A 24192-nucleotide genomic window follows, 5' to 3' on the forward strand; every position below is an offset into this window, starting at 1 on the left:
GGAGGAGCGAGAGCGCCTTCATTTATTTCTTTATTTACTTATTTATTTACCTCCCAGCAGTTTCCCCCTCAGAACTGCTCCACAAATGACCCTCGAGCCTCAACGCAGCCCGCCTGCCCCTTGTGAGCCTCCTCAGTCGCCGCCTGCGGGAGGGACGCGTCAGGGAAAAGCCGAAACATGAACATTTTTTATATAACCTCAATCAGAAAAGCCAAGAAATGCGCATTTTTTCGTAACCCCAAAGAGGGTCAGGTCCAGAAATGAGTATTTTTCAAATCTCCAAACAGAAAAAACCCGAGCATTTTTCATACCCTCAAAATCCAGTGTTGCTGCCCATCATTAAATTAGTTGGTGCAGGCAGGAAGAGAACACGCTCCCATATTTTAAAAACTGACAAGTCAGAGTACATTGCTGCTCCAAGACACTAATTGCGACTTATTTTCGCCAAGCATTAGGCAGAGTAGCCGATATTAAAGTGGTTTTAGTGAAGCTTTAGGTATTCCTGTCTGCTGCCAGAGTTCTCTGGGATCTGATGTTATCTAGAGTTTATCAGAGAGGAAAGCTGGAGTTGTCTGGATCCGCTCCCCGGAAGCTGCCATGGCCTCCAAGAGCCTCGCCTGGTCCTGTCCCTGTTCTCCATCCCTCCAGAACGAGCTCCTCTGAAGCAGAACTTCCCTTTATCCATTGATGAAATTTCCATTAAAAAAACAAAACCATACTGACCATCTACAGGCCTAAGTCCCTCTCATGAGCTTTCTGAGGTGCCTTTAGAGATATCCATCCATGTGTCAGAGGTCATCCCTGAGGCAAAGGAAAACCAACAGTTACTACTCCCTCAGTTCTGTGCCAGCATCACGTGGAATTTAAACACACGCACGGGCTCCAGAAAAAGAGGAAATAAAACTCTGCAAGCCCTATCAAACAGAAAATACCCCCTGCTTTGCCAAGCTGTTCTCTCCATTTTTTTTTTTCCACAAACAGCATCTGCCAGAGATCCAGGAGTCGGTCAGCAAAGCCAAGGAGATCAAGCTCAGAGGGAGAGGAAGGCGAGTTCCTCAGGGAAGAGCAGGTTTTACCGAGGCCACTGCTTCTCCTTGTCGGTGAGAGGGACGTAGATGACGCCCATGAGCTGCGTCTCCACGATGCGCCCGTCGCCGGTCTTGTCGTACTGCATCAGCACCTGGTTGGCCCCCTCGGGCCCCACGGGCACGATCAGCCGCCCGCCCGGCTTCAGCTCCTTCAGCAGCTGCGGCGGCCAGAAACCCCGCTCAGCAGAGGCGGAACAGCCCGCGCCCAGGGAAGGAGCGGCGTTGGGAAGGCCGTGGCGGAAGATGAGCTGGCAGTGGTGCCCTCGTTTCCTCTAGGGACGCCCAGCACGGCCTCTCTTACCTCCTTGGGGACGGCGGCTGCGGCCGCTCCCACGTGGATGGCATCGTAGGGAGCCTCCTCGGGGTATCCCTGCCTGCCGTCCCCAACTACAGAGAGAAAACACCCAGGGAACACTTTGGTTGTCGTAACAACTCAAAGCATCAACCCTGGAAGGACTCGGAGGAGCAGAGCCGAGGGAAAAGCCCTGGGACTGCAGGCAGCTCACCCACAAGCTTCACGCGGCCGGAGCTGAGCAGCGCCGGATCATCCTCCTGGACGTTCCGGATGGATTCGTGCACCAGCTCCTTGATGTGCTCCACACCCACAGCTTTTCCCGTCGGGCCAGTCTGGAAAAAACATCAAATACCTGATGCCTCCCGCATGGAAGAGCCAGGGCAGGTTTCAGCAGGAACTGGGGAATCTCCAGGAAGAAACTCCAGAGCAGAGGTTCTGAAGAAGAGGTGCAAGCCCTGTGTCCCTTCCTTGGTTTTAAGGCTGAGTACTCCCATTATACCAGCTAATTAAGGGACGTGCTTCCCAGGCTGGGAACAGGGTGCCGTGAGCTCACCATCCTGGCGAAGCACGCAGTGAGGTATCCGCTCCCAGATCCCACATCCAGCGCCTTGGCACCTTCCACCAGCTGATCCTTGAGCAGCTCCAGCGCGTGGGCGTGCTGCAGGGACACCCAGGACAAGGAAGCGGGAAACATCCCAGGGTTAGGCTCCTCTTCCAACACTTTTTCTCGTTTTCTGATTTAATCACAGCACACCTGGCCTCGTGCCTGACACTTCCAGAGCAAAACTCAAGTGTCAGACCTGGAAGATCTTTTGCAGGACATCATTTAGGCAGAGGCTCGGGAATTAGACGTGAAACAGCAGGAGAAAAAGTCTCATGCAAAAAAAGGGACGACAAAAGGAAATTCCCATCTAAGCACACTTTTAAAGCAACTGAAAGAGTACAGGGGAAGCTCCTCTTAAGAAGAAAAATCCCTAAGGAAACAAGCAGGATAATCATGCCCATGGGATGTCTCAGTTTTCTACTTGAAGACAAATTAAACACAAAAAGAGAAATAAACAATTCCCTCCATTTCTGTGGAAAGTGAGGAGTTTCCACCTTACCATGTGCGGGGCGCTGATCGTAGCCTTGTAGCCTAAAAGGGAACGGGTGACACAAGTTATTTGACAAGGAGTAAAATTCCCAGTGGGAACAGTTCCTAATTCTCCCCCACCTTCTCCCAAAAATAGGAAAACACTTGTCTCCTTGCACAGAACCACAGGATGATTTGGGTTGGAAGGGACCTTAAAGCTCATCCAGTCCCTGCCACGGGCGGGGACACCTTCCCTTAGACCAGGTTACTCCAAGGACCATCCAACCTGGCCTTGGACACTTCCAGGGATAGGGATTCCACAACATGACCATGGAGCACCTGCCAAGGCTCCTTGTGCCCTGCTGACAGCAGATGTTTTGCCAGAAGTGACTCACCAATGGACTGAGGAGAATCCATGTATGGGAAATACTTGATGTAGTGACCTCTGTCCGTAGCCAACAGCACATCGAAGACTCGCTGAGACTTAATGATCCCTTTTTCTGGGAAACAAGGAAAACAGAGACAGGCAGGAATGAAACCCTGGGCATTCCAGCAAGAAGAGATTTGAGAGGGGAAGCACACTTCAGGGAGTTCGTGGATCTGGGGGTACTAATGAGGGATCTGAGAGAGACGGCAAACCAAACCCTGCCAGAAGGACATCCTTTCCCATTCCCGCTGGGCCCAGCCGCCAGCCCATCTCCAGAGGGTGGCCAGCAGCACCACGACGCCTCCGCCCCTGCCGGGTGTACCGGGACCGAACGGAGTCACGTCCCACGGCGGGAAACCGAGACTCGGGCTCCGCTTTCAGCAGCCAGCTCAAGGGCCACCAGTGCACAGACATCCAACATGCCTTCAGACCTTTCTGCGGGAATTCTGGGGAAGTTTACAGCTGTTGTTATGTGTGTTCCAGCCCGCTGTCCTGGCACCATTCCAGCCGCCGGGCACAGCAGGGATGTGCGGGACACTCGGCTGCAGCCCGGGCTCGGAACACCGATCTGCAGCGCTTTAAAGGGCGCCGCACGCTTCCAGAGGCCGGGAAGGAAGGTGTGGAGAGGCTCCTGCCCCTCCTGGCACAACACCTTGTTTCCAGCTATAAATAGAACGAGTTCAGGCTGGGGCAAATGCCGGGATTCGGGAACATTAACCCCAACCCTTCCGAGGGAGCAGCGTCACACGGCTAAATACCCACACACAGACATTAAATATCCGCACACTGACATTCCAAGGGGTGCTGCCGGCACTCACTGTAGAGGTTGTTGACCAGCTCCGCGTGCGTTTTCCCGCTGGATGTCCAGGCCATGGTCCTGGCGAAGAGCAGCCCCATGAGTGCCAGCACGGCGCCGCACGGCAGCTGGCTCATCCCACGGACACGGCAGCGGCCTGCGGGGAGAGGGGGTTCAGAGGCGCGCCGGAGCTCCCCGTGTCCCGCTGGAACACATCCCGGCCTGGGCTGCGGCAGAGCCCCGGCGGTGTCACACCGCACTCGCCTGCGCCGCCCGGGACACCTTCCGCCCTCTGCCAACATGGCGGCGCGCCGGCGTCAGCGTCTCCCGTCCCGCGGACCAATGGGCGCTCCCGTTCCGCAGGCGGCGCGCGGTGATTGGTCGGACGCGGGGCCGATGGCGGCGGTGATTGGCCGGGCCCGGAGCCGGAGAGGCGCGGGCGGAGCTGCCGCGGTGCCCGGAGCGCGGGCGGTGGGTGAGGGAGCGGGGCGGCCCCTCCGCCTCACGGGCAGCCGCGGGGACATCGCTCCCCGCAGGGCGGCCGGGAGTCCCGGTGGGATGAGAATCCCCTGGAATGTCCGCTGGCGTGACTTGGGCAGAGGGAGGGGGGTGGCGGAGGCCTGGGCGGGCGGGCTCGGTGCTGAGCGTTTGTTCCCCCGTGGCAGGATCCCAGGATGAGGATGATCGAGAGCGTGGACCCCGCGGTGACCAGGTCCGGCGAGGACCTCTGGGCTGAGATCTGCTCCTGCCTGCCACATCCCGAGCACCAGGACGCCGGCGATGCTTTCACAGACTCCTTCATGGATTCCTACGCCCAGGGCAGCGGATCGGGAGGCTCTTCCCAGCCCAGCCCGAAGCCCTGGGCACCCCTGAACGACTCCGAGGTGTATTTAGCGTCCCTGGGTGAGTGTCTCCCGCTGCTGAGGTGCCTGGTGACAGCTCTGATTTTGTGGCGGTCAAAAAGTCTCGCAGCTATTGCACACAGAATGTGACTCGTTTTCTTCGCGTGCAGCAGTGGAAGGGTGAAGATCAGTCACAGCTTCTTCGTCTCTGCCACAGAAGGGAACTTTTTGTAAAGCAAAAGCTGAAAAAAAATTGGTTTTTTACCCTCCACAATAAGTAGGAGGCTGCACACAGCAACAGAACAGGTGGCAGAAGTGGCTTTTTAAGCTTTTATTTCTGCCAGAACTTTCATCGTGCCTTTGTTGCTGTTTCACAACGCACCAATGAGAGTGATTTATTTTCCAATTTGCATGGAAATTGTGGGAACTCAGTGCCTGTGAGATCCATGCCGTCCTGTGTGATTTCATGGAAGCTGAGCAGTAAGTGTGAAAGTTATTAAAACCCCACATGGGCAGAGCTGGCTGATTGCACAAACCTTATTTCCTTCAGAAGCATCACCTGAAAAACATCATCTTGTGTATATGTAGGAAAGAAAGCCAGGCAGGCTTGAAGTACAGGGGGAAAATTACTTTTAAAATATAAATTAGTCTTGAAAAGTTAATTTAACTTACTTTTTGATATAGCAGTCCAGATCCTTCTCTTCTCTCCTTCCAGAAAAAAAAAAAACCCCATAACCAAGATACCAAAACCCCCTGTTCTCCTCACAGAGAGAAGACTGATGAGGATCAAAGGCCTGTCCCAGGAGGTGACCTCCAAGGACATGCTGCGCACGCTGTCCCAGGCCAAGAAGGAATGCTGGGACAGGTTCCTGCAGGAGAAGTTTGAGGCAGAATGTTACGTTGAGGGCCACGATGCCGACGAGAGGTAACGAGCAAGTCGGTGGGAAGGGCCACCGCTCACCCCTCAAAAAGTGGAAGAAGGTTTTGTCAGGAATTACACAGAAACACCACCTCCCTGCAGCTCGGAGAGGCTGCCACAGGATTCCTGCAGCATTTTGGGAATGCCCACTGGGGTTGTGCTAGAGGGAACACAGAGCACGGAGGGTTTGAGCTTCCCGTGCTCCTTTCTGGTCTTTGCACGGAAGCAGCCGGAACCTACTCAGTGATTTCTCTCCTCACAGGTGGGGTAGGGAGGGAATGCAGCAGGGCAGGGAATGCCCAGTGTGTCTCAGATGGGGATTTGGGGTTGGTGCCAGTCCTGGGATGAGATTTCCCTTCCTTGCCTCTCTCCCCCACTGCCCTCTCACAGATGATGTCAGAAGTAAGATGGGAGCCCTTTTCCTAAGCAATCTCCCATTCCCAATCACACGGAACACTCTCCAAACTCCTCATTTCTCAGCTGACATTTTCCATGATTGCTTCTGGATGACAAGAAGATTATTTCTCTCCCTTGAAGAAAATCTACTTAAGCCAGAACTATGAAAAGTAATCCCTGTTTATAAGGAGGCTTCAGATGGTTTCTTTGGTCCCCAGTTAACTTCAATGCGATTTATATTTAAAACCAAACTTTTATGTGCTCTTTTTACTGTTTTTAAAGGGTGGGGATGTTATCCATGAAAGAATTTCAGTCCCTAGAACTTGACTATGAAGTTGGAGGTCACTCCTGAGTGACTGAAGTTTTGAGTCTCACCCACTGACGTAATTAAACAAGCCTTAGTTTTTAAGAGCACTGAATTATGATGTTAGATTGTTAGGATTGTATTGGTTTTTTAACCTTCCAGTGTTATTAATACTCACACATTTTGAGATATTCTTCCAGCTTTGATTTTGTTCCCTTCCCTTTCCCCCCCTGTATTTCCTGATCTTCATCACTAAGAGGCAGTTAGGGCTTTGGTTTGTTTGAACAAGAGGTTTATAACTTCCAGCCCAGAAAGCTGGAAACTCCTGGGTTCATGGATTGGTTTGGGCTGGAGGGGACCGTAAGGCACTTCCAGTTCCACCCACCTTCCCTGGGCAGGGACACCTTCCACCATCCCAGGCTGCTCCAAACCCCATCCAGCCTAGCCTCGGACCCTTCCAGGGATGGAGCAGCCACAGCTTCCCTGGGCACCCTGTGCCAGGGCCTCAGCACCCTCACAGGGAAGGAATTCTTCCCAATATCCCATCTAACCCTGCCCTCTGTCTGATGGAGCTGGAGTCTGGCTGCAGAGGCAGAGGAGACCTTCAGGTGTGTGAGGGCTGAAAGGGCTCCTGGGCAGGTCCTTTCCCCTGACAGAAATCAGAGCACAAAACCTGTTCTCACCACAGTTTCAAAGGCCCACTGCAGGGAATGGCTTTGGAGAATGACAGATTTGCTTGTCCCTCTGCACCAGGATCCACCCCACGCCAGACCTCACCTGTGGGGACAGGAACACCTGCAGAGGGGCAGGAATTGCCTGATGAGGCTTTTCCTGTCGCTCCTCTCGTGTGTTCCCCTGTGGCTCCGTCACTCGCTGGCCTCACGGTGTCCCTTTGCTGTCCCCAGCACGCTGGAGCACCTGAAGCGCTGGCTGCAGCCTGACAAAGTGGCCATCAGCTCCGAGGAGGTGCAGTGCCTCATCCCGCCGGAATCGCAGCCGGAGAAGCCGGAGGCCGAGGAGGAGCCTCCGGCTGCGGAGCAGTGAGAGCCCCGGGGCCGCCTCTTGTCCCAGCCCCCAGGAAGATGTACCCAGCCATAGGAATAGCAGGAAGAGGGGCACAGAGCAAATTACCAATAATTGAAAAAGTAATTTTTAAAAGAAAGAATGCCCAACACACCAAATCCCAGCTCTGGAGCTCCGCAGACAGCGACTGGCACGGGTAGGGACGAGAGGGAACGCCTGTGACACGGCTGAACCCAAACCTCACGTTGATCTTCTCCAGCCTGCAGCCACCTCATCATTCCAGCCTGGATGTGGATTGTTTGGGATCCATCAGGAGACACATTCAACAACAACAACAAAAGCAGTTGTGGTGGAGAAGCACCAGAAAACATCACGGTCCAGAATGGAGCAGAGAAACCACTGAATCACTTTGGTCCTGTCTTTTACCTTTTCATTACTCAGCTGGGCATTTTTTTCCTCTCCTGCCAAATCCACTTTGGTGTTTTCTCCAGGTCTTCACTGTTTCAGTCTGACTTGGCCCCAAGCTGTGCCAGGAAGAAGATGGATGTTTCCCACCTCTGTGAATTTGGGAGCCTGAAGGAAGCTCTCACTGCAGTCAATAAATTGATGTTGTCTTTGACATTGTAGCTATTTCACATTCCTCTCTGTAATGTAACCCCTAATATCCCACTTTATTGCCCAAAATCTCTATTGCAGACTGTAGGGGGAGTATTTTTCCTCTTGTTGGTCGTTTTGTACCTGTTCAGCCTCTCCAGAAAAAAATCAGATGAGATTCTGTATTGGGAAACCAAGAGGGGTAGCCAGAGGGGCTACAAACAACTTGTTTTCATCACAGAATTGCACAGAATTCTCTGACTTGAAATATATTTAGTATTAAATTGTTTTTTTCACCCTACTTAACTTTTCAAAGGGTTATTCCCTTTTATTAATCCAAGAATCTGTGATTTTGTGCTGATTTTCACTGATCTGTGTGTTCTGCCTTGGTACCAACACTGGGGGTCGGTAGAGGGAAGCAGCACAGTCTGTCAGAGCTTCTTAGGGGAAATTGCGGTTCTAGGAGTTAATCCTCACCGGATTCCTGCCGTGTTCATTTATGTATCTGTTTGAAAATACTTTTTTTAGGAGTAAATTTTTGCTGGACCCTCCCAGTTTCCTGTCTCTGTACCCAGACAGGGGCACTGCTCTCTCAGTCACCGCATCACCACTCAGAGGTTGTTCCCACCATCAGCTTTCCTGGTGTAACTCCCACCCCAGCTCACCTTCCAGAAAAGTCACACTCAGAATTCTCCATTAAAACAATCCCTTGTTTTTTAAGCCTGGAGGAATGGGGTGAATTGTCTGAGTGCCAGTGATGCACAGCACGCAAGCCTCGTGTCTCGCTGGTTTGGTCATTAAATGTCCCTTTTAATTTATCCTTTAACTGCCCTTTATTATGTTAAGTCTGTGTCCTTGTGCAGATCTCTCTCAGCTGATGCAGCAAAGCTGTGACAAAGATGCAGAACTCCGAGCTGTTCCCAGAAATGGTTTGTGCAGAGAGAGAAAGCAGCAATTTCTCTGTCCCCAGCCGATTTCCCAGTCAATAAAATTCTTCTCCTGGGTAGCAAGCACCGTGAGGATGCTTTATGTTATCTTATCTGTTCTTGAACATATTTGAGGAAGAAATGTACCCAAAAGAACTGTGCTGAAATAATTTCACATCCACATCACCAGGCATTTCCTTTGGAGAAGGGACCTGAGGGAACAGCTCTTATCATTTCACTTGTAAAAATAATAACCATTCCAAGATTCTCTGAACTGCTCTCTGGAAACATGTGGGGCAAAAGAAAATCCAAATGATAATTGCAAGGTTTGAGCAATAATTTACTTAAATTAATCCTTTATGTAGAGTTAATGTTTTCCCCCCTCCCATATATAATAAATATAGTTACATAAAAATAATTATATGTAGTTAAATTATAACCATGACTATAGACTTGGGGTGGGTCTGTACTTAAATCACCATTAAAAAAAACCCTTAAAACTTCTTTACACAATCACTGAATCTGTGAATAGGAGTGTGATGTGTCCGAGCAGTGTTGTTGCACTTGGTGATGGCACACATGATTTGAGTAGCAAGAGCTTTACCTCCCAATATTGGGGTTTATTTTGGGAAAAACAGGCTGCTGAGCTCCTCTCCACCAAACCAGCTGTTGCCAGTAAAAGCAGCAGCCTCACCAGGGGTGGGTTTTGCTTCTACAGCAACACCAGTCTCCCTCTGTGTGGAAATAGCTCCCACAGAGGGAGGATTGCTGAGGCTGGAAAAGCCCTCTGGGATCATCGAATCCAAGCCCAGCACAGCTGAGCCCACCCATGTCCCCAAGTGCCACAGCCACACAGCTTTTAAATCCCCCCAGGGCTGGGGTCTCTACCCTTGCCCTGGGCAGCCTGTTTTTAACAATTTAACCCAGAGGAGACATCAGTGACATCTCAGGGACAGGGAAAGGACCCATCCTCAGAGGCACAGAGCTGCAGCCACAGTGCCTGGTGGCATCAGGTCCAGACCATGAGGCACAGGCAGATAGAGGGAATTACTTTCAGGCAGGAAAAATGAGTAAATCACAAAGGAAACAGAAGCCCCCCCCCCTCCTCTTTGTAGCTTTTAAAGACAATATTTTACCTTTTTCTCTGCATGAAACATCTCTGCATTTCTGTACCCCTGGAAGCCAGTGGAGAGCCCATGTGGTGAGGGAGCCCCAGCCTGGCAGGGGTTTGCTTTCAAAATGGGGCAGAATAAAGTATCTAACACAACTCACCTGCTGCCTTGTCAGAGCGAGGGGAGGGCAGGGCTGACAGAGCACTTTGGGCAGCAAGGAAAGGCTCCCACCCATCCAAACAGGAAAAAATGTTCTTCTCCACAAGCTTGGGCCAAAGGAATCGATCACACAGAAGCATGAGCTGGCAGCACCTTGCGGTGCTGCTGAGAATCACAGAATTCCAGGATAGTTTGGGGTTGGAAGGCACCTCAAAACTCATCCAGTTCCACCCTGTGCTGTGGGCAGGGACAACTCCCACTAGCCCAGGCTGGCTTTGGACACTGCAGGGATGAGGCAGCCACAGCTTCCCTGGGCATCCTGTGCCAGGGCCTCAGCACCTTCACAGGGAAGGATTTTTTCCCTACATCCACTCCAAACCTTCCCTCCTTCAGCTTATAGCCATTGAATATTCCATCCTCCTTTGGAATTGACAGGGTCTCAGGGATCTCCGGTTATTTCTAAAAACCACCCTGGTGACATGGAAAAGAATAAAAATCACAGCAAACTGATTCCTGTCCATCATCTGTACGGGATGGGAGGGACAGCAGGATGCTCGACCATCAGGGTGGGCTGCAGCCTCCAAACCCATTCTTGTACCCCTGAGCCGGGACCTGGGGCAGGGCAATACGAGCTCTGGGAATAAGGGCGATTTATTCTGCAGGCTCTGGAAGCAGCAAAGATGATGTCAAAGGTTTTTCCAGGATGAGCCTGTGCAGAGGGAAGAGCCCGCAGCGGTGCAGCCGGGTCACCCTGGCCATGGCACTTCCAGGCGGGGATGGAGCCTGTGCCTGCCTTGGGGCGCACTCATCATCCTGATGCCGCTCCAAAGCCCAGCTCTCCTCCCAAACCAGCCTCTGGCTCTCCTAATCTGATTGTTCTGCTCTTTAAAATTAACAGCAGCTCTCGTCAGGCACTGATATGGAGACAAAGATGATTTTCTTCCTGCTGATTATTTGGCAGGGGTGAGCAGTCTCCTCTTGATCGGCTCAGCCAGCTTTAATAACCAGCCCAGCTCCATCAGATTGGGATGAATTAATCACTGTCTTGCACCAAAACCCTCAATTTTCTGTGACTGCTCTGCAAATTTCCATTCCTCTTATCCCCACAAAATTCCACTGGATGATCATTATCTACCATTTCCCCTTCTTTAAGTAAGGCTGACCCTGGTACCCCTTCTTATTTGGGGCAATTCACAATGGCTGGACCGCCCTCACTCCATCCTACACTTGCCCCCCTAGCTGAGCCACCAGCACCCCGGGGCTGGGTGCTCATCACCCCACTCTGCCCTCACCCCACTCTGCCCTCACCCATTTTCCCACCTCGCCCCCGGGCCGGGACCCCCCGACGGGGCGGGCGCTGCCGCCTCGGGAGCTCCGCGCGGTCCCTGCGCCCGCCCGCCCTGTCCTCTCCGCGCCTTCCCCTCCTTCCCTGCCGGGAGAATGTCCCTGGAGCCGGCCCCAGGGCGAGGGAGGGGCTCCCCGCAGCCCCCCGGTGCTCCCCGCCGGGCCGGGGGGCGGGATGCGGCTCCGCCTGCGGAGCGGGGCGGTGGGATGCGCGCGTCCCCCCGGGGACCGGGAACACCGAGCGCCGTGGGTGGGAACGTCCTGTTCCTCCGGGACTGAAAAGCTCAGGCAGCGGGGTTAAAAAAAAAAAATAAAGACAAAGCAAGACAATAAAACCCCCACACCACAAAACCGCGGCTGAGATCGGCTGTGCCGGAGTCTCCCGGTGAACACCCTGCGAAGGGAACGCTCCTCCTCATCCTCACGGGAACGCCGGCGGGCAGCGGGCGGCTCCCGGCCCTGAGCAGCCCGGACCCCTCGGCAGGTAAGAGCGCCCCGGACCGGGACAGGGGGTCCCGCAGCCACACCCTGGAGCCCCCAAACCCCAGCCAGAGCCGCGGGGTTCAGCGTTTATCGGGAAGGGAGCAGGACCCTGGCGATGCACAGAAGGGCTGGTTTGACTCTCGTGGGTACAAGAAGCAGAATTAAAGAATTTAATTGAGCTTCAAAATTTTCATTCTGTAAGTTAATGAGCATTTTGGCTCCTCAGCTGCAAGTTTCCTGATGGATTTTGTGCTCCTGCCCCAGGCAGGGCATGGGGACCTGGAGCTGTGGTATCACAGCGTGCGCCCTGTGAGTGCAGCTGGGATGTAGAAAACCTCAATATCCCTCGGTTAATTACAAGGGTTTCTTAATTAATGCTGATTTGACTCTCCACTGGGGGGGAAAGACTGTCCAGACCCTGGTAAGGGGGATCAAACAATAATTTTGAGAGTGTGGGGCTTGAAAGAAGTGTGCTGGAGGGGAACTCTTAATTTCCATACACTTTCTGCTGAAATACATTTTACCTCATTCCCCTGTGCAACTCTGACTGGGTTTGTGGAGGTGCCCAGGGGGCCAGGCACTCCCTCCTTCCCTCCTTCCCATCACAGCTGTCACAGGGAAAGACAGGAGAAACCAAAGCTCCGTGGGTGATGAAGATATAACCAAGGGGATAAAAGAACCCAGTGGGATGGGTTGGGGTGGCTGGGAGAGACACAGGAGTGCAGGGGATGGAAAGCATGCTCCTTTCCCTGCCCAGCCAGGAAGCATGGGGCTGGTGAGTCAGGATGGAATTAACTGGGAAAAATAAAAATCAAGAAATGCAGGAGTGTATTTTTTTTTCTGCCTTAAGTCAGCACAGCTCCCAGGTGGAAACTCTCCATGAGGTTTCTCGAGCTGGTTTCTGGGTCCTGCTCCCCACAGATCTGTGCTGGCTGCTTCACTATGTCACAGCCAGCTTCCCAACTCTCCTCCATACCAGGGCTCCTCTGTGTCTGTCACAGGTCATCTTCACTCTTAAGTCATTTAAACCAGCCACTGCCTCAGCACAGGGCTGCGCAAAAGGTCCAGACTCAGGACTCGTCTTTCTGCCCAGAAATTCAACCAAAATGTATTTATGTCCCCCACAGAGCTCACAGGCTCTCTGTGTTTGATTTTGAGTTGTGGAGAAGCTGCATTGGCCACAGGAGTTCCCATGGCTCAGCTGCCCAATGACTCCTGGCACAACGACTCGGCCCTGATCTTCACCGGCCTGGACCTGCTCCTGGAGCTGAAGCCGCTCTTCATCCCGCTCTACGCCACGCTGGTGGTGGTGGCGTGCATCGGGAACCTCTTCCTCGTCCTCCTCATCGCCCTCACCAAGAAGCTGCACTGCACCACCAACTTCCTGATCGGGAACCTGGCGGTGGCCGACTTCATCATGTGCCTGGCCTGCGTCCCCCTCACCGTGTCCTACGCCTTCGAGGAGCGCGGCTGGCTCTTCGGCATGTTCATGTGCCACTTTGTCACCCTGCTGCAGGCTGCCACCGTCTTCGTGTCGGTGCTGTCCCTCACGGCCATCGCCATCGACCGCTACGTGGTGGTGGCGTACCCCATCCGCAGGCGGATCAGCCGCAGGGCCTGCGTCGGCCTCGTGGCCTGCATTTGGCTGCTCTCCATCGCGGCCTCCGTGCCCACCTCGCTGCACACCCACTACCTGGACCTCAACGCCATCGGCCACGACATGATCATCTGCGAGGAGTTCTGGAAGCACGAGGAGAGGGAGCGGCTGCTCTACTCGTGCCTGATGCTGCTGCTCTCCTACATGCTCCCGCTGCTGGCCGTGTCCATCTCCTTCTGTGCCATCACCTACCACCTGCGCAGGAGGAACGTGCCGGGCGCCGCCTATCACTGCCAGGACAAGTGGGCCAGGACCAAGCACAAGACCTTCCGGGTGCTCACCATCTCCGTGGTCTGCTTCGCCGTCTGCTGGCTGCCTCTGCAGGTGGTCAACTTCATCCGGGACATCGACGAGGAGTTCACCATCCTGGACAAGAGGTACGTCAATGTCATCCAGGTCTCGTGCCACCTGATCGCCATGAGCTCTGCCTGCTACAACCCTTTCATCTACGCCTCCCTCCACGACAAGTTCTGGTTCCACCTCAGCAGCTACTTCTACCGCAAGAAGCAGAGCTCCAGGAGCATGTCCTGCAAGGCTTCCCGCTTCAACACCTGCTCCACCCTGGCAGATGCTCCCACCGGGGCCTCGGACAAGATAGCTTTGCAGTCCAGGTTACCTTAGCTGGAGGACCTTGAGGGATGGGGTTTGCACAGCCCTACATCCCAAACCACGGCTAGGCCATATCCCTGTATCCCGAATCGTGGCTGGGTGCAGTAGGTGTCCAGTGCTACATTTGGAGCACAAAGACTTCACCCCGTGGTTTGTGCAGGAGGTGGGTCAGTGTCTGAGCAAGGCAAGCACCCATTGTGTAAAAAACTCTTTGGAGAGCGCACGTCTTCATTTTGTAGGATACAGATTGTTCCTAAGCAACAGGCAGCACTTTGTGCCACGGGAAGAGGTCGACTTGCACAGGGAGCCATGAAATTGCTGTGCATTTATCCTTTAAAATTATGGCTTACTGGTGAAGGGACAATGTAGGACAATGAGCATTCTGCAGGTGCAGGCTGGGGCACGTGGCTGCTTTGGAATGGGTGTGACTTTCATAACCTGCCTGGCCTGCTGGAGGAGCCACCCCCATAGCCAGACAGGGCATCCCAATTTCTCCAGCCACAGGTGCAGGTGCAGCTGGGCACATCCATGAAGTCATCACTGCTCTTCATGGCCAAGTAGGACTCGAAAGATCTCATGTGATGAGTTTGCTGGAAATGATGTCTCAAATTCTGCTCCCAGGGAAGTTCAGCTTGGTGTATGTCCACGCTCAGGGTCCTGCAGTGGAGGTGGGAATCCCAGTGCCAGGCTGTTCTGCCCCAGAAGCTGCCAGATGAAGGGTGGGTTTGCTTGTCAGTGCTCCTCGGTGTCTGAAGTGCCTCTGTGGCCTCTCAGGCTGCTCTGTGCAAGCAGCACATGCAGAAGGCAGCATCTCCTTACACCCCATCCCCATCTAGGTTTTAACCTCTTGATTTCCCAGGAGAAACCCTTGGGAACAGCCCACAGGCACCACAGCTCAGGGCTGTGCCATCTCCCAGCTGCCCTGCTCTGTGGGGCCGAGCCGTGACCTCCCACCGCTCCTCGTGCCCAAGGACAGGACTTCAAAGCCCCCAGGCAACAGGTCCTCAGCCCTGCACAGAACCTGCCCATGGCACTGGCCAGCATCCCTGCTTCTGCCAGCAGCGGGGGAGCATCCAGTGCAGACACAGCTGGCTGGAGCCCCACAGGATCCCTAACCCACGCCCCTTATGCCCACCCACAAGCTCACTCACCTTCCAGCTGAGGCCCTCATGGTGGCCCTTGAAGGACTCGTCATCTTCTGTGGGGTGACCACCAGACAGGGACCCATCCAAGGCAGTGCCAGTGACCTCTGTCGTGTTCCCACAGAGCAGCTTCCTCCTCAGCTTCCTGCAGCTCCCTTGGGCTGCTCATCCCAGAGGAGCCAAGCAAGGCAGAAGGTCCCTGTTTGTCCTTCCTATAATAAAGGCTTCAAGAGCTTGGGCTGTGTGTGTGTGTTGATGTGAATCCCACAAAACCCAGAAACCCTTGACTGCAGCTCAGCCACATCCCAGGAAGATGCCAGCTTGGATTGATTAGCTCTGTCCCAGTCCTGGGCAGTGGCAGATCCTTGGGGGTCAGGCTGGCATTAGTGCTGGACCAGGTTGCTCCAAGCCCCATACAACCTGGCCTTGGACACTTCCAGGCATGGAGCAGCCACAGCTTCTCTGGACAACCTGTGCCAGGGTCTCACCATCCTCACAGCCAAGAATGTCTTCCCAGTATCTCATTTAACTCTGCCCTCTGTCTGATTGCAATAATTTTCCCTTGTTCTGTCACTGCTGGTGTTGATTCCTTCTCTCTTCATTTCATCCCATCACAATCTCAATTACTTCACTCTTAATTAAAAGCCTTTTTTTCCCCCCAACTCCACCACCCTCTCATTCCCATCCCTGCATTTATCTGCAGGACCATTTAAAATCCATATATCCATCCTGGAGAACTGATCCTCAAAGAGGAAGAGGTTTCCTCTTCCATGTTTCCAGACTAGACTAGAATTTGCAGTTATTGAGCACTGGGAGAGAAAATCCCCACCCAGGTCCCCCTGTTTAGATGTTTTGCCGATTCCCCAAATTACCTGCAGGAAAAAGAAAACTATTTTGGGAGAGTGAGCTAAAAGCTGAGTGACTTCTGAGAATAAACACAGAAATCCTGGAGCTGCAGTCTGTGATTCACAGAAACTGGATACATAAAGGAGAACACGGTTGGTTTTCTTAATGAAAGTAAATTAATCAGATAAATGAGGGAGGAAAACATGTTTGAAGGCTGATTCTGCAGAGCTTTCCTCAGGAAACTGCTCGAAGCTTTTCTCCCAGGAACCAGGAGGTATAAAGAGGATATTTTTGTTAAATCATCCTCAATTATTAAGAACTTTGCACAATATTCTCCCTGAGGCTGTTTCTTCCTCCAAACTCTCTTGTTGGCTGAAATAGGGTTGATAACAGTTGGACTCGATTATCTTAAAGATCTTTTCCAACCTAAACAATTGCACTCTGTGACCCTCTTCTCTACCAGGATTTGGTGCCTGCAGCCCTCCCATCTGCCAGGACACAGCCCAGGAAGGGAAAATATTGGTCAGCCTGTTCAGGTGTTTACAGCTTTAAAGGGCAGATAATATAATTGGGGCAGATAATATAATTTATTCCAGTGATGTTCTCTCAAAAGCACTCAAGAGATTATTATTTCAAAGAGTTTACCTGCAAGCAAGGTATTATTCCCATGATTTGGTCCCCATCCAGGTTTCTCCCATGGCTGCAGATGATGAGACCCTTTGTCCTGCACTGCAGAAATGAACTGAGATGAGGATCAGCTCTAAATGCACTCAAAGGATCAACACTGTTTTCATGAGTACTCCTAGAAATTTCCTCCTCTGTCTCCAAATCAGGCACAGCAAACAAAATTAGCCTGGTAATTTTCCACTGACTTTTAGTCCCCTTCTTGCTGTGTTTGTTCTGTCTGGATGTCACCAGTGGTGACAAAAATCCAGAACAGAGAAGCTCTTCCACTGAGCCAGGATCATTGGGCAAATTTTATTTGTGGATCTGGAAAAAGCTTAAAATTTGCTGATTCATTTTATATTATTATTATTATTATCATCATCATCATCATCATCATCACTATCATTATTTCCTGGTTTATTGTGAATAACATTCTGACTCAAGCCATTGCTTCTGATTTCCTTGACAGGGCTTGCAAAATATCTTGCATTTCTCTGAGCAGGTTCCATGGGCTGTACAAACCATGGCCAACTCTCTTCCCGGATCTTGGCTCTGGTTAAAGAGGCAGGTTTGTGACATGTACATGAGTAAATCAGGCTTAATTTCACTTCTTTTGGCTAAAAGCACAGTTGATACAGCTCAGGCTCACAGTAATGATGTGGAATTGGTCCTGGTTTGGGACGGAAGGGAACTTAAATCCCACCCAGGTCCACCCCCTGCCGTGGGCAGGGACACCTTCCAGCAGCCCAGGTTGCTCCAAACCCCATCCAACCCGGCCTTGGACACCGGGGGCTGGATTCCACTGGATCAGGCAGACTGAGCACCTTCCCGTGGACATCACCTCTCTGTGAACTGCTGGATCTTCCAGCACTGTTGAATTATTGAAAGCACCACAGGTGATTTATGGATGTACCCACTTCCGACTCATCCCGTATTCCCCCCGGTGCCTCCTCCTCCTCCTCCTCCTCCGTCGCTGCGAGCGCTCACACTTTAATTTCTGTGAGCGTAGCGAGCTCTCGCTGCAGCAAATTAACGAAGATTTCCTAAACCCCAGTTTACTCCTCATTCATCTATTTTATCCGTCATCCCGCTCCCGCTGCAGATGCCAAGAATCTCCTTAGTCACACACCACGGTCACCGTGCCCCAGCTTGGGCACAAATCTGCCGTTTACCAGACTTAGTTCACCACTGCTCCCCAAGGTGATGATGAGGGGTGGGGGTGCTTTGAGCCAGTCCCCAAAAACCTGCAGACACATCCCTGGCTTGGTGGCACTGCCTGGGACTCTCCAGCATGCCAAAGATGGAGCAGGGCTGGGAGACACCCCAAAACCCTCCCACTCAAAGCATCATTTTTACTGCAGGTTAACATCCAATTTTGGGAGCAATGAGGGAGACACAAACATTTGCTGCAGCAGGGATGGATGGAGCCCTCCCACAGCCCCTGGCAGCAGGAAGTTGGGGTGATGCTGCAGCCAGGTTCCCGCACGCAGGGGGTGTCTCCAGCCCATTCCCGGCTGTGAGGAGCGGGATGAGGCGTGCGGGGACGGGCGCTAATTCCACAGATGAGGTGAGCGCTGATTGCCACGCAGGGAAGCGCTGCCGAGCGCCTCCAGGTTGCCATAGGAACCATCGACCCCCCTGGGAAAAGCCAAATGACTGGATCGGCGGCTTCTCTGGCGGTGACAGCGGGGGGCTCCGCATGGTGACACCCTCCCGCTCAGGAATGGAACCAGGGCAGCCTCAGGGGGTGAAAGACGGCGGTGGGGATGCCTAAGGCTCCAGGGAAACCTTGGAGCCCCTTCCCGTGCCTAAAGGGGCTCCGAGAGAGCTGCAGAGGGATTTTGGACGTGGAGTGACACGGGGGAATGGCTTCCTACTGCCAGAAGGCAGCATGGGAGATTGGGAAGAAATTCTTCCCTGTGAGGGTGGGGAGGCCCTGGCACGGATCACCCAGGGAAGCTGGGGCTGCTCCATCCCTGGAAGTGTCCAAGGCCAGGTTGGACAGGGCTTGGAGCAAGCTGGGATGGTGGGAGGTGTTCTTGCTCAAGGCAGGGGCTGGGATGGGATGGTAGGTCCTGGCAGAGGAACAAAGGGTCCCTGCAGATTTTACAAGGGCTCTGAAGGGAAAGTCTGCATTGCTGAGAATGTGCGGGATGTTGATAAAGCTCCAAAGTTCTGAACTAGGATCCTTGCAGCTCTTTATCCCAAAAATGTGGCCAAAAAAAAATATTGCAATAATCCCACTGGGTTGCAAGAAGAACCTGGTGAAGCAAATGGATGAATTTTCAAGATTTACCCTCAAACTCACCCCAAAGCACAGCCTGGTTCTTCTCAGCTGATCAGGAACCATCACCTCCTGGGCCACCCTGAGCCCGAAGCAACACCCGGGAATATCCAGGTAGGTTTAGTGGTGCTCATCCCTCCTGCATTAACAAGAAATCTTAATTTCTCCCCTTGCCGTGGGGTGTTTCCAGGCTGCCAGCCCCCTCCTTCCACGGAAGACGACACAGTTCCTGGGTATCCATAATTATTTACATGTGGGCTGTGTTTATTGGCAATTAAATGGTTCGGTGGCTCCGAGACATCAGTCTCCTCTAAACATGTTGTCTGCCAGATTGCTTCCTGCCAGCAGTCCCTGTGGGACAGGGAATTCTGTCGAGCCCTCCGGGGCCGCGTGTGGATGGGAGGGGGCACTGGCAGAGCCCCCCGGAAAGACAATGCTCCAACGGGGCAGGTTTGGAATTGGGAGCACGGGCAGGGCTGGGGCTGCGTTAAACACGGCTCAAACAGGCACAGCCGAGCCCTGGCATCAGAGGGGTGGCAGGGATGGGGTGTGCAGGAGCATCCCAGGCTGGAGCAGGGAAGGGAGGGATGTGACAGACCGGGATGGGGCCGTGGGAGACTGTCCCCACCAATGCAGCTGCCCCAGCCCGCCCCGGATGTCATTTACCACTTACAGTCTTCAAAAATCCGCTGCAACGCTGCAGGGCTGGCCCTTGCTATTGCAAGGCTTGTTTAGAGCGATTTTTTACCCGGGATTGTCTGAAGGCAGCGAGCGGAGGGTGGATTCCCGCAGAGCTGCTCCGGGGAAGCCCCGGCGCGGAGCCCAGCGCCCGGGGCGGCGCTCACACACTCCGGCTCCCCGCAGCATCCTCCTGTCAGCGCCGGGAATTTGCTGCCGTCCTGCAGCCCTGGCTCCAAGGGGCTCTTTGTGAGCACCCAGCAGGACAGACCCCCAGCCCCGCCCTGCTGCCAGGGCTCTGCCACAAACCAGATGGCTTCACGGCCACCCCGAGTGTCCCCAGCTCCTCATGCCCAGCTGCTGCTTCCTTCAAAGCCCCAAAAGCCTCCTGACCCCCACGATCCCACAGAACACCTTGATTCTGGATGGGGCTTGGAGCAACCTGGTGTAGTGGAAGGTGTCCCTGCCTGTGGCAGGAGGTGGGACTAGATGATTTTTAAGGTCTGTTCCCACCAAAATCATTCTGGGATTCTCCCCAAAGGTCAGGCTTGCTGGGCTCTCATCAGCTTAACATCCGCCTGGACTTGCCAGTGATCAGGAGGTGGGATTGAGGTGTGGGAAGAAAAAGTAGCATGGGGACCCAGATATTTATATGCATTTACTATGTTTTCACATTTTAAATCTCAAGCCTTTGCTGCTTCCCCCTGCTTGGCCCTTTCCCAGGTTAGAAATGAGCCTGAACCTTCTGAATCCTGCTCTGCTGGTGGCAGGAGATCTGAGCCTACAGCCAGCCTACAGCTCTTTATCCTTTACTCCTCACCCTAGCACCTTAAATTCCTTCAAACAGTGGCAGCTTCAACAGGGGTTTCCTCAGGCACCTGTGTGTTGCTGCTCGTTCCCACATCCCTGTTTTCCTCCCCACCTGATGCTCCCCAACAGCAATAAACAGGATTTTGCTGGTTGCTTTGAGCTTCTCCCCAAGCCCTGGTGCTTCAGCAGAGCAGAAGGATGTGCTTAGGCCCCAAAGTGCCTTTTTGTTCCCCATTCCAAGCTCCCACCAGCAAATACCACTCAGCAGAGCCACTGAAAGGTGCAGTTTCCTCACTGATTCTGGGCCTCACCAAAGAGCTCTGCAGCTCATGGATAAACCATGATGGAGATTTATTTTAGTCCCTCTCATAGCTCAGCAAGGATTCTGTGGCTCCCATTAGCACTTTGGAGAGGTATAAAGCAAATTCCTCAAGCTTCTTGGCTCGAAATCACCTTAAGATTTGCTGAAAGCAACAGAAAATGCAGGTTATAATTGTGGGTCTGCAAAGAAAAGGCTTTTGGAGAGTTTAAAATCCAAAGCTGTTTTTTCCCCAGAAGAAAAGGAAGCCACCTTGTCTGTCTGTAAAGGCAAGTGGAAAACACACCTGGAAGATTCCTGGACACGAAGAAGAGGTTGGATATAACTGAGCCAGGAGACTCCTGCCTGTGACCTGAGATGGGATTCCAGCTTCAGTTCCTTTGGGATCCCCAATGTGGGGCAGCTCTGCTGAATTTGGCAGCACCAGCACTGTGGAAAGAGCAGGTGAGGTTCCCCAAGCCCTTCCCATCCAATCACGGCACTTCTGATTTCTCCTTTTAACCCAAAGCACAAAGTGCCAAGGACAAGGAACACCACGTGGAGGCACATGGGCCCTGGCAGAAGGTTCCTGACCGACAAGGTGTTCCCTCCTCCCTCCCCTGGCGCCGGGCCTGGACATATTTTGCTCACGATGCAACTTCCATTATTTCCATGGCAACCATCCTTTGTCGGGGCTGAAGACTAGAGATTTTTTAACAACTCCCCGTTTGCCAATTCAAGCCCCAGAAGGAAGTGGGAAAGTTCTCATTCACATGCAAAACAGCTGCGATAAAAGCCGAGGGGTGCAGGGCGGGGGCAGCGCTTGGGCACGGCGCTTTTCATCCCAGCCTTCCTCATTTCCTCGGTTTACAGTGGCAAAGAGCCTCTTCCAGGGATGTGCCTGACGCCCTCCCAAACCCACCCGTGGAAGAGGACTGGAACTTGACGATCTTTAAGGTCCCTTCCAACCCAAACCATTCCGGGATTCTATGAATACCAAAATATCTCAACAGACAATAGATCCATTGGAGACGCTTTCTTTTGGCTCTTTCAAATTCCTGCCTGCGAGGGAAGGAGCATCCCAAGGATGTTCCACGCTCCAAGCAAGGTCCACAGCCCGTGGTGACCCTGGTCCATCAGGAGGGAGGCTGGGAGCCAAGAGCAGCAGAAGCCGGGCTGGTGTGATGCCGTCTGCAGGCGTCAGAGCAGCCGTCCCTGGCACCGCTTGCTCCTGCTGCCATTCCCAAAGCTTTATTCCTGCTAGATCCAGGGTCATGGCTACCAGCCAGCTTGGTGACTGGCAGCCTTAATGTGTTTATTTCAGCCCCAGTGCCTGGCCAGGAAGTCGGTTATTCCTGCAAAATCCACACAAGACCCACAGGAAAGAGGAGAAACCTGACATACACCCTGAACTGAGCATGGGAACCAGAGGGAACATGTTCCAAACCCCTTCCCAGAGTCACGCTGCCAAAAGCCAACAGCTTGGGATTTGGAAAGGGTGGAATGAGGCTTTGCAGGTGTAATATTGGAACTAGTAAAGAAGATGACATGTGAAGTGAGATTTTTGGAACAGTAAAGGTTCCTAACCTGTCTTGCTCCCTGGTCCGCAGGGGAACACCAAACCAGCTCCAAATTCCAAAAACCGAGCGGGAGAAGTGACTATTGACAAAATAACACTGTGGTACTTCAGAGGGAATCAGAAGGTTTCTGTGTCATGAGATGGAATTAAACTGTTGGGCTGTCTCCACATCCCTGGACAGAGTTCTACAGGGAGAACATGAGAGCAGCGGGGTCAGGGATGAGATTCATCAGCACAAAATTGGAATAAGCAAGTGAGGAAAAAGCACGGACAAACTCCGATGCCAAAACCTTGGGTTGGTCACTCAAGGGAGTTTGGGGCATTCAGTGCAGAACTGAGGATTAACAAAATAGAATTCAAAAGAGGAAAGATTCCCTTTTGATTCTGCAGAATAACTGCACGTGTAGGGATGGAAAGGTGGGAAAAGGAGCTGCCAGCCTGGAACAGACCCAAACCAGTTCATAACTTCATGTTTTCCTCCCTGTTCCTGCAGCCATCACGCCTTCCCCGTGCTCCAGGGGATGGCTGAATCCTGCTCAGCACCTCTCACCTCCAGCGCCTGCTGTCAGCTCTGGAATCTCCTCCTGATTTATTCCACCCTGGAGAAACACCTGACAAAGGAAAGAAATGATACAGCTGCAGCTGGAGCTGAGTTTTTTTCACTCTACTTGTACAAAGCTACCACGGATAATTGTACCATTGGTCACAGATAAAATGGAGCCCAAATAATGGAAACCTGATAGATTTCTCATTTTTGCTGACCTGCAGACAAACTTCTTCCCAAGCTACAAAGCTCTACCTGAATTAAAATCCTCCTCATAGGAAGGTGCAAGGAGGTGGGAGCCTGTTTGCTTTATTTAAAGAGAAAAGTGTGATTATTAATGCTCAGAAAAGGAGAGAGAGAGTCTGAGAAAAGCAAAATCCTGTGCACAGTAAATTAGATTAAGAGACAGAAATTTAATATAGAGAACAGAAGCTGCAGCAGATAAACAAACAAGTTGCATAAACCTTTAAAACTACTGAGAAATAAACATTTAATTAAAAACCAAATTACCAAATGAGCGGGAAATGTTCCCAGAAGCAACGATAGCAAAGTCTCACCAACTTATTCCTAGTTAGGGAGACCTGGAGGTCAGGTTTAATTACAGCTCAGCCCACCCCCTCCCTCAGCAGCATCTGTTTTACAAACCAAAATCTGATTCCCAGCCGGATCTGGTGCCTTTGGCTGGAGGACAGACCTCCAGTTCTTCCACCACAGGGCACCAAAACCCCTGGGGACAGACAGGAATGCTGCTGATTTCAGAGCGGGCACAAAGAGAGAAAAGCTAATTTCTGACCCATTTTTGGCCTGGGATCAGTGCCCACAGATTCAGGACATGGCCAGGAGCTCAAATCCATGAATGTTCCAGTCATTGCCCTCATACCCAGCCACGACCCCCTCAGCAAAGGTAAAAATCCCTCAGGCCAAACTGTCCTTGGCCACTTACCCCAACAGCGGCCTTGGATGTGGCTCCATGCCCTTCTTAAAATCCTGAAGAAAACAACTTAAAAATGGGGAAAGAAAATTAAGAGAGGAATCCCAGGAACTTGCCAGCTCCAAAATCACTTTGCCACAGCAATTAGGAGCCCATTTTGCTGCTTTTCATCCCATTTCCTTGTGTCCTGGTATGCGCTCGCCTCCAGTGTGTCCCTTCTCTATGTGTTGGCGCTGCTCTGGCAATTAAAACATTAATTAATCACAACAGGAACAACCAATTCATCCCACCTTTATGTTGTGGCTCAGCATGAGGGGCAGAGGCCTCTCCAAGTACACAAACAATCCCAAGGAAAAGCACTAAGAGGC

At 52.5% G+C, this 24192-nt stretch overlaps 3 protein-coding genes across 7 annotated transcripts; 2 read left to right on the forward strand and 1 right to left on the reverse strand.

The window, feature by feature from the left end:
* Window positions 1-17: 17 nt before the first annotated feature.
* LOC121354778 (protein-L-isoaspartate(D-aspartate) O-methyltransferase-like) lies at window positions 18-3986 on the reverse strand. 2 transcript variants are annotated; one of them, XM_041469639.1, is made up of 11 exons: window positions 3943-3986; window positions 3701-3835; window positions 3306-3328; window positions 2851-2955; window positions 2487-2518; window positions 1937-2041; window positions 1595-1715; window positions 1390-1475; window positions 1077-1246; window positions 933-984; window positions 18-801 (listed from the first exon to the last, which is right to left on the reverse strand). In XM_041469639.1, exons 1-11 carry the CDS (start codon window positions 3978-3980, stop codon window positions 796-798), a joined length of 873 nt encoding a protein of 290 aa, XP_041325573.1. In that variant the 5' UTR covers window positions 3981-3986; the 3' UTR covers window positions 18-795. The 2 variants fall into 2 exon arrangements, with proteins under 2 accessions (XP_041325573.1, XP_041325574.1); XM_041469640.1 differs by lacking the exon at window positions 3306-3328 and having other exon boundaries at window positions 18-984.
* Window positions 3987-4091: 105 nt separating this feature from the next.
* CCDC32 (coiled-coil domain containing 32) lies at window positions 4092-9007 on the forward strand. 4 transcript variants are annotated; one of them, XM_041469636.1, is made up of 4 exons: window positions 4092-4149; window positions 4344-4581; window positions 5289-5445; window positions 7045-9007. In XM_041469636.1, the coding sequence occupies exons 2-4, from the start codon at window positions 4353-4355 to the stop codon at window positions 7181-7183; spliced, it is 525 nt and encodes a 174-aa protein (XP_041325570.1). In that variant the 5' UTR covers window positions 4092-4149; window positions 4344-4352; the 3' UTR covers window positions 7184-9007. The 4 variants fall into 4 exon arrangements, with proteins under 4 accessions (XP_041325570.1, XP_041325572.1, XP_041325571.1 ...); XM_041469638.1 differs by having other exon boundaries at window positions 4111-4153; XM_041469637.1 differs by lacking the exon at window positions 4092-4149 and adding an exon at window positions 4150-4231.
* Window positions 9008-11689: 2682 nt separating this feature from the next.
* Window positions 11690-15384, forward strand: LOC121354776 (prolactin-releasing peptide receptor-like). The gene is made up of 2 exons (XM_041469633.1): window positions 11690-11781; window positions 12908-15384. Exon 2 carries the CDS (start codon window positions 12973-12975, stop codon window positions 14056-14058), a length of 1086 nt encoding a protein of 361 aa, XP_041325567.1. The 5' UTR covers window positions 11690-11781; window positions 12908-12972; the 3' UTR covers window positions 14059-15384.
* The last annotated feature ends 8808 nt before the right edge of the window (window positions 15385-24192 follow it).

Source organism: Pyrgilauda ruficollis, unplaced genomic scaffold, assembly GCF_017590135.1.
Source record: "Pyrgilauda ruficollis isolate IOZ18807 unplaced genomic scaffold, ASM1759013v1 scaffold239, whole genome shotgun sequence".
NCBI lineage: Eukaryota > Metazoa > Chordata > Aves > Passeriformes > Passeridae > Pyrgilauda > Pyrgilauda ruficollis.